Raw genomic sequence first — 8843 nt, forward strand, 5'->3', positions numbered from 1 at the left:
AGCACGGAGAACCCCCATCACTCAAACATTGACTTCTGTTTTGTGACCTTGACTTCTATGTTCGCACTTTGGACTTGAACTGTAGCTTAGTTTCTATTATATTGTAATTCGAAACTGCTGGAGATATTCAAGGTCGAAAGGTCATTTTGAGAAGATTTTTTCTTTTAACAGTCCCTCCTCTCTAGACAAATTACACACATCTAGCCACACCCATTCTAAACCCCATCCCTCTCACGCGCACACATACAAACCTGTTTGTGCTTAATTTATTAATTTTTGTGTGATCTCAATTGTTCGTTTTCCAAAATAAAGCTTGCTGCTCTAATTAGAGTGCTTGTGAGCAATTGACAACCAAAGCTTTTATAGGCTAGTGATTAAGATGTCAGATTGCTCTCCTTGAGGTCATAGGTGCGAACTCCTGATGGGTCGGGAGTTTTCGCACTCATAAAATACTTCTTAGCCACGCCCCCCCCCCCCCCCCCAAAAAAAAAAAAACTTAAATGCCCCTCGCCTGTCGCTCGAGAGCAATTCATCCGACGTTGTTCGGTTTACGTTTATATTTTAAAATAGAGCGACTGACTTTCGAATCATTCCAAATTTATTATTTTGTTTCTAATTGTTTATGCATCATTTATGTGCAGATTTTTTCGCAATTAAAGTTTTTCTGCAAATCTTTAAAGCTCGAGAACTCTTCTAAGAGTCATCTCTTCTCGTCTCGTCATTTATTTATTATACGCTTCTACGAGAGTTATACCGGGCGGTCAATCTGTATCGAAAAATGTATCAATGATTCAATGGGACATATATCGAGCCGCGAGTTTCGGCATGAAGAAAACTTTTCTTAAAGTGAGATCTAAATGCTTGCAAAAATGTCTTTGAAAGTTAATTCGGTAAACATAAAAATGATGAGTAAATATAGGGTCTTTTCTTTATCAAAACATTATTTCCAATGATCAAAAAACTTTGCATAGAACTGTCTCTACTGGGCCTAGTTGTAAAAGAATTCATTTGTGTAATAAGGGGATTGAATTGTTGGTTTGAACATGTTTGATCAAAAGTATTTATTGAAAGCAATTACTGAGCATTGAGGGCAATTAGTCTATTTTTAAAGCGTTACAGTATCTTTGAAAGCAACTTATGTACTCGCAAAGAGCGATGGTTTTGGTTATGTTGATAGAGCAGTGTCAGCAACTCTCCTCTGATGTCGTGAAGCTTGGCAAACTGCCAGAGAGCGAAGTGCAGCTTTAACGAAGTCGAGTAGAAAATTGATAATTTCAACTGTAGTTAAGACACTCGCTCCCATGCACAGGCCCCAGACGCCACCAATTGAGCCAATCAAATTGATGAAGTTGAACTTGAACCGGACCAGCATCTCTTGTGATTCGAGAGACGCGAAGTGGATTCGAATCTGGGCCACACTGCTTGCCCAGGTGGAGTATTCATAGTCGCGACCAGTGATTGAGTTGAGTGTTGTGACCTGTTTCGGGTTGGGGAATTTGGTGAATTTCTTCATGAGTTTGTAGCTGGTGAAACTGCATTCGGGCAAACAGGCATCGTTGCATTCACCTAATCAACGACATGAAATACTTTTTTCGTGAACAGACCCGGGGATATTTTTTGTTAAAACGGCACATCTAATGTTACCAACAGCACATTCGTTTCTTCAGTTCTACGCAAAATAAAAAAGGGTTCACATATCTGTACTGATTGTGAGAGAAGAAAAACCCGATTTCGACTATCTTGTCAATATATTTTTTAAAGAAATAATTTAAATTGTGCCGTTTGGTTAACTTCAACTTGGTTTGAAATCTTCGATTAACTTGTAAAGCATATTTTTGAGGCAGTCTGTATTTTCACATCTTCATAATTTGATCACAAAATATCTGATTACTGAGTTACTGATTAATTGTCCTCCAGAGTACAAAAAACGTAGACAAATGAACTTTCAACAAAGGGTAACAAATCTGTGTCAATATAACCGAGCTTATAAACAAAAGTAATACACGATCTTGTACAGCTGCCCAGGTCTAGACCTCGACTTATAATTTTCCCCAACTTTTCGTACCACTTTTTGGTCGAGCATTGTCTTTTCATAACCTGGGTGGCAAAATCAAAATTTGATTTGCCAAATCTGTGTGAATATAGTATGCATCATTCAAAAGAACTAGTTTCTGGTTGATCATATATTGCTTAGAAAGTAGATTACTCTCTCTCGCATCCACTGGGATGCAAAGGATTGTTTCAAGAAAAGCACACGTGGGTAGCTGTTCCCCCTCCCCCACCAGAGTGTATCCCATAGTGAGACAGCCACAGGAGGTCTCAGCCAGGTTGCTCATGCACTCCACAATACAAGCAGACCTCCAATAGGCATCCGATGCATACATGAAACCCTGACTGCCTGGCTGCACACAGGGGTCTTTCTGTGCTGTATCGGTATAGCTAAAAGGATAGGACAGTCGTTCATATGCAGATATCTTGCTAAAACCGTCTGATTCAATGCCGGTTTAAAACCTACGTAAAAAATCGTTTCGAAAAGTTTTGGAAACCAAATTATTGAGCAATATTTTCTATGATTCTATTTACCAAAGAATGTTCTAAAAAAAGTTTTAAATAGGCATTTTAAGTATTCAGTTTTTGTCTTGTCCCTTTAACTTAGACATTTGTAAAAATGTATTATATCTAACCAAGTGTTTGTTAATATGTGCAGTTCTACAAAAGTAGACAGTTTTGATAAAGAATATAGCTCCGATGACTGAAATGAAGCAAGGTGTTAACTGTTTCTTTCAAGGAGTCTGCAGCCTATAGCTGAGGTAAAAAAATGCACCTTGTAGCTGTTACCTGAACTTCTCAAGAGCAACATCGTGATGCATTCCAGGCTGCAGTTTGAACTCCATCTTTCCATTCTCAATAGACTCTGGCTCGTCTTTGGCAAAAAGAAACATGTGGAAATGGACATCACTGCATATAAAAGAAATCTGCTTCCTACCTCAATTATTCACGTCCTTTTGGAGAGAAAATTAGTGTTTTTTTACACAAGAGGTTCATCGAAAATTGCAAGAATTTGTGTGCGACCCAAAATGAGTTCTTGGGCCCAAAACAGGTATGGATCAGACTAACTGGATTCGCCAACAGCTGTTCAAAACCGAGCAGACCAAAACTCGTGTAAGGTCCATACGGAAAGCGCGACAAATTTATCCATAATATAATCTTAATAGCATGCACCCCCTGTCTGCGACCAATGTCCGTCCGGCGCATACCTGTTATCCTGTGGACTTTCACAAAAGGACAAGATCAAGTGGTGCCTCGCTGTATCTGTATTTGCATTTTAGCAACACTCACGCATTGGATGTCAAAATAAATGGAATTGAAGCAATTGTTATTGTCGATCTTTCTTTTAGTTACATAAAAACTTCCCTAGCGGGTATTTGGAGAATTCACCCCAACAATGTTATTATTTATTTAGCAAGTTGCAAGGAGCAGATTCCTGAATAGAGCCGGATGTCCGTTGGATCCGTTTATGAACACGGTGAGTTCCAGGGCGTCGAAGGGTCCGAATGCTCTAGTGTCGTCGGTTTCGAACTTGAAGCAAGGTCCCCATGATGACTGAATGATCTTCCAGTCGACATACTTGGTGCGGCAGTCTTTACCTGAATTGAGCAATCTCTTTAACATGCATCAATCAAGACAGACCCACTCTATGGGTTTAAAAAATAAATTAGCTGTTGTTATGTTATTCACTGTTGACCCGTTGAGCTGATGACCATAGTTATCATAACATAGATGACCATAACATATATGACCACAACAGAGTCATTTGTCAAATTTCTTTTTGTTGTGAAAAAAATCAAAATGTGGAAAAAAATTGCAGAAATTACTCGACTTAGAGGTGCAATATTAGAGTATATTGTCCCTTTAATTTGATATCAGCTCTATGATACTTTATTTTTGTTTCCTGAATATGAAGAAAAGCGCCAAACTTTTGCCCGTATCGGAGAAAAATAATTTGCATTCATAGCTAGTACAACGATAAGACTATTTGAAAAAAATCTACACTTGCAAAATGTGAGGCGACCTAACAATCCTTTGCATAATTAAAGTCATTGAAGTCGAGAACCTTGAAGACAAATTATAAAAACCCCAGAACTAGAGTCGTATCCGGAATATCCGTGTTTACAGCTTACAAATGATACGATGTCTGATTTGAACACAAAATGTGATGATAATTATTTAATCAGCGCCAAGTTTTTAAGAATTAAATTTTCAAATTGAGATAACTTTTTTGGATCCTTGCTCTCTATAAAAAGTACCTGCCAAGCCTTACGTAGTAAAATCTCAATTAATATATGGCTTGGTAAGATAATCTTAGTCGACTTTATTAACTCATTGTTGTGCTATTACTTATCAGTTCAAAGTCATAATCCAAGTTCTGAATCAGCAACTCTCAGATTATTGGCCCCTCGTCACTGTTGATTTATTATGTGAATCAGAACCTACACAATTGTGTTGTTAATTGGATTGGTAGAACTTACTAATAGTTAAATGTAGAGCTCTTTAAAAATATTATAAAGAATTAGTTTATCTGAGTCACAAGGGGTCACAAGAAGTTAGTGAGAATTTGAATAAAGAGATGAGACTCAGCAAAGGATAGATAACGGGATCATGCAATCCTCTTGTCTTCTGACTCTTAGCCCGCATCAGTATTAACAAATCATAATTTAAAACTTAAAAAAATTGTATTGACGTTATTTGTATTGACAATTGTAACCTTTCCACTTGCATATAATGAACATCTGATCGAAGTCAACGAGGAAAGCATCCCACAGAGTGTCAGAGTTGTCCAATCCACTTACAATGTTCTGTAGACCTTCGTATGTATTCACTATTGTCTCCTCAAATGTGCTCTTTAAACCTGCAGAAAGTAAGTGTATAATTGCACTTTGAACATGTTTTTCCTTCCCTTTTCATCGAATATTTGAAGGAAGAATTATATCTTCCAGTCGTGAGGCGAACCTTGTACTGATATTCACATTCGAAGCCAACGGAAAATAATTAAAATTCGTTTAGAGTTTTGGAAAACCCTGTCTATTTTCTGGTAGTTATGCATTATCGGTACGAAAATTATGAATTGAGTTCTTGGCTCGGTCGCGCAAAATTAATTGCCAAGGAAACAAGGTATTTGGGATATAAGATTGAAAAAGGAACTTCGGTTAAAAACTAGAACAACTATATGCTCAAGTTGAGAGTAGCTTGTATTATAAAACCAGCAACTAATTAATTTCTATGGTTGCGCTAATTGCTCGAGTTCATCTTTCAAATCCGCGACAAAATTTGTCATACCTCACCACGCACACTCACGTGTGCTTACTCCAACTTAAATGCATGCGAAGGCACACTAACACCTAAAGCACATACATTTGCACAAACAGACAACCTCTTGTGGCCTAGAATTTTAGTTTTTTTCTTTAAAAATAAAAGTTTTTTGCAACAGCGGTAGAAACTGATTTAAGATGTATGGAAGTCTAGAAGTATGAAATAGCTAATCAGAAACTGTACTGTACTGTTTTTTACATTAATTGTGTCGCAAGTTTCGCGCAATTTAAAACATCGTATGGTAGTTATGAATAGCCGAAAAAACAGACGGCTGAAGAAAAGAAAATAATTGAGCAAAAAATCAGGGTACAATAAACTCAACATGATAGAATGTAAAACTTTTTCTTTACAAAATACAACTTATTGGCTGATATTTGTCGTTCTATTTGCAGTTTGCAACGTTTCTTTCGTTTCTTTTCATTTTCAAATCCTTATGATTCCCAGAAAACAATCTAATGTCAATGTTTATTGAATACTTTATAGCGTATTATCGGACGAGAACAATTTCAATTCCAATTTAAGTTTCAACTGTAAGAACGAGAAACAAAAAAAGTTTGTAAAAATTTTGCTATATATGAGTAACAAAAAAGACCAATTCGTGCGAATCATCGGGTTTTTTTTCAACTGCGTTACTTTATTTTGGGAACTGCAGCTTTTTCTTCCTTTTGTCTTTTGTTTTTGTTTTCTAATGCAGCCTTTCAATAGCCAATTTGCTTCCAATTCTTCAATTAACGATTAAAGATAAATTCCAGTTTTTAGGTATACCATTCAACATAATTTTGTTAACTCTTATATTTGGCTGCTTTTGATGCTTTGATATTGTCCTTTGATGTTTTTAGCTGGTTCTTTTTCCTACTTTTTACTTTGTTTGGTGAAAACTTTTGTGATAAAGAAAAATTCGTTTGACAATTTCTTTCATTGGCAATGAGTAGTAAAGGAAAGGGACTAGAACCTCAACGGGAGGACGGACAATTTCTGCAATGCACATCTACAACGGGGGGACACTTCAAAACTCACTGCCCCCCCCCCCCCCAGTTGTAGATGTGCGATACAAAAATTGTCCGTCCCCCCGTTCAGGTTCTGGTCACTTTCCTTTACTACTGCTGCTATGATCAAAACTTTTGATGATCAGTTTTGCCACCATTTTCAACTCTAGAAGTAACTCAATTCAATGCGTTATCTAATAAATAAGATAGTGTCAGTTAGACCAAAATTAACGAAAAACTAATTGGAATTTAATTTCACAAATTTCAATCTCGATATTAATTGTGGATTAAGAAGAAAATGAGTAGTTTTCCAATTACAAATATCAATGTTCACAAGAACAATCAAGGCTTTGAATTGGTTCTCAGGTAATTACAAATAAGATTCGGGCAATAAAGTTGTAAGCTAATTAAATGAAATAAATGCTCCAAATGGTGGTGCGTGGATACCAGTGACAAAAGGTATGCCTGTGACAAATTTTACTATTTCGGACATTGGCCATGTAATGCTGGGGTTGACTATGAAAAAAGACAAATAGAAATCAATTAAATGAGAATTTCTATTCAGCTTCAATTGAAAATTAATCTTTTTCTGATTTTTTAATTATCTTTTAAATAACTTTTAATTATCTGATTTTTTCTACATTTCTGAAAGTAAGTGATATTGACATTTTTGAGATAACAGATTGTAACAAAATTTATAAGATTTTAAAAAGGTATATGTAGGCGGAAGTTAAGATAAGTGAGAATTCTTTTCGAGAAAGTTTTTTTTTACCAATTGCAAGTTCCTAGAGGCCACCATTCTGAAATCAGCGTTTGATAGCGGTTTTGCAATCCAGTGGTTACGTTATTTATTAGTCACAACTACTGAAAAACCAGCTTTTCTTAGCTTATCCAATAGCCGATGTAAAACTTTAGAACACAAATTGTCTTTTAGAAAAAATTGAAGGGACGTCTAGAAGAAATTACAAACATTTCGCAGTTCTTCGACCAACTACAGAATTGAGCAGAACTTACTAAGTGAGGCGAGAATAAGGGGATCTATATGTTGTATCATTTTGGCATAGTGGCCCTCCAGATGATGGTACTTCTCGAAGACTCCAGAGACGTTTGGCATCTGCATCTGCAGGTCGTGGCGGATGTTGCCGAAGAGTCTGTTGAAAGCCATGTCCACAATCAAGGTCATCACATCTGCAGAGCCAGGAGGCATCACACTTCGCATCGCTTTGTTGTTCGGCAACACTGGACAGATCATCACCTGAAAAAAGACGTGGAAAACGGCAGGTTGAAGCCCCAGACGAAAGCGACCTCTAATCAGACCATCTTTGTCTGGAAAAATCTTCGAGCGCATGAAAGTTTCGTTAGAACGATGGCCTGGAACTGGTCTGATTTGAGGTCATTTTGTCTGGAGGTGACTCCGAGCGCACTTTGAACGCGCAAAAAATTATGAGCGTAAGAAAGTTTGATCAGAGGTCAATTCGATCTGAGACAGTCTAATCATGCAGTCTATTTCGGTCCGGGACCTCAACTTGTCATAACCGGTTTACACACCATAGAAAGAGTTTAGAACTCATTTTGTAGAGCAAATGTATAATTTTAATAGTCATAATAAGCCAAATATGGCTTGATAATTTCTATGCAATCAAACAAATTCAAAATTTCTAAGATTCCTCGACTATATGTATGCCACAATGCTCTACTCTCCCATGTATCGATCACCTCAATCAAGTAATGGCTCAAAAAACAATAAAGTCTGTCACGGTCAAGGAAACGACTAATCATAATTCAGTATCCGAAATCTTATTATATCCGAAATATTTAGCATTTAAAAAAATTTTGCTATCGTTTTCTATTTATAAAAAATATATAAAAATTTACATCCTATTCTATATTTATTCCTTTTCTAACCTGAGGTAGATCGAGATATGTGTTGTCGACCATCTTCACCTCAGTGACAGTTGGACGGTCTGAGAAGAAAAGAGTGAGCTCATTGAAACTCATGTACACTCCAAACAGAACCGAACTCATGAGCAACATCATCCAACACAACCTCACACGCCACTTGCGAATGGGGCTGAAGAATATATGGAGAGAATGGAGCGCACTCTCCTGTGAAAATCGATGCAGTGTTCCAACTAACGGACTGTCCTCGGTCATCTTTTTACGTTTTTCCTTATGACTCTTTCGAAAACAAAATTGTTGAGCAACTTTGACTTCGTATTTTGTCCTTCTATTTTTTAACAACTTAGTAAATTTTGTGCACACGCTTTTCAGAATAAGAAAAACAAAATTTCAAAAGGGACGGTAATCTAAAAAGGCACTTTCGCTTAAGCAGGCTGATGGTGTTCTCTGATTGGATGTTTTATTCAATGTCATATTTCAATTACAGACAACTCTTAAAAATCAAAGCTATAATTTGCAGCTTTTGATTGTGCGTTTTTAAACAATGTGGCAGCCGGAGTTGGTCTGGCTAACATTAGGCTGCATATA

At 36.8% G+C, this 8843-nt stretch overlaps 1 protein-coding gene across 1 annotated transcript; it reads right to left on the reverse strand.

The window, feature by feature from the left end:
* Window positions 1-883: 883 nt before the first annotated feature.
* On the reverse strand, window positions 884-8470 carry LOC142347526 (acid-sensing ion channel 1B-like). Its single transcript, XM_075398939.1, has 7 exons — window positions 8262-8470; window positions 7371-7611; window positions 4766-4909; window positions 3485-3647; window positions 2839-2958; window positions 2207-2439; window positions 884-1566 (listed from the first exon to the last, which is right to left on the reverse strand). The coding sequence occupies exons 1-7, from the start codon at window positions 8391-8393 to the stop codon at window positions 1166-1168; spliced, it is 1434 nt and encodes a 477-aa protein (XP_075255054.1). The 5' UTR covers window positions 8394-8470; the 3' UTR covers window positions 884-1165.
* Between the last annotated feature and the right edge of the window lie 373 nt (window positions 8471-8843).

The sequence above is a fragment of the Convolutriloba macropyga genome, chromosome 1 (genome assembly GCF_964194025.1).
Source record: "Convolutriloba macropyga chromosome 1, txConMacr16.3, whole genome shotgun sequence".
Lineage (NCBI taxonomy): Eukaryota > Metazoa > Xenacoelomorpha > Acoela > Convolutidae > Convolutriloba > Convolutriloba macropyga.

Coding starts and splice junctions, on each gene's coding strand:
- LOC142347526 (XM_075398939.1), bottom strand. CDS start 8,393: ATGATGTTGCTCATGAGTTCGGTTCTGTTTGGAGTGTACATGAGTTTC. Junction 4,910..7,370: donor CCTTATTCTCGCCTCACTTA/GTAAGTTCTGCT, acceptor TACTTTCTGCAG/GTTTAAAGAGCACATTTGAG. Junction 1,567..2,206: donor CCCAGTGGATGCGAGAGAGA/GTAATCTACTTT, acceptor GTCGTTGATTAG/GTGAATGCAACGATGCCTGT.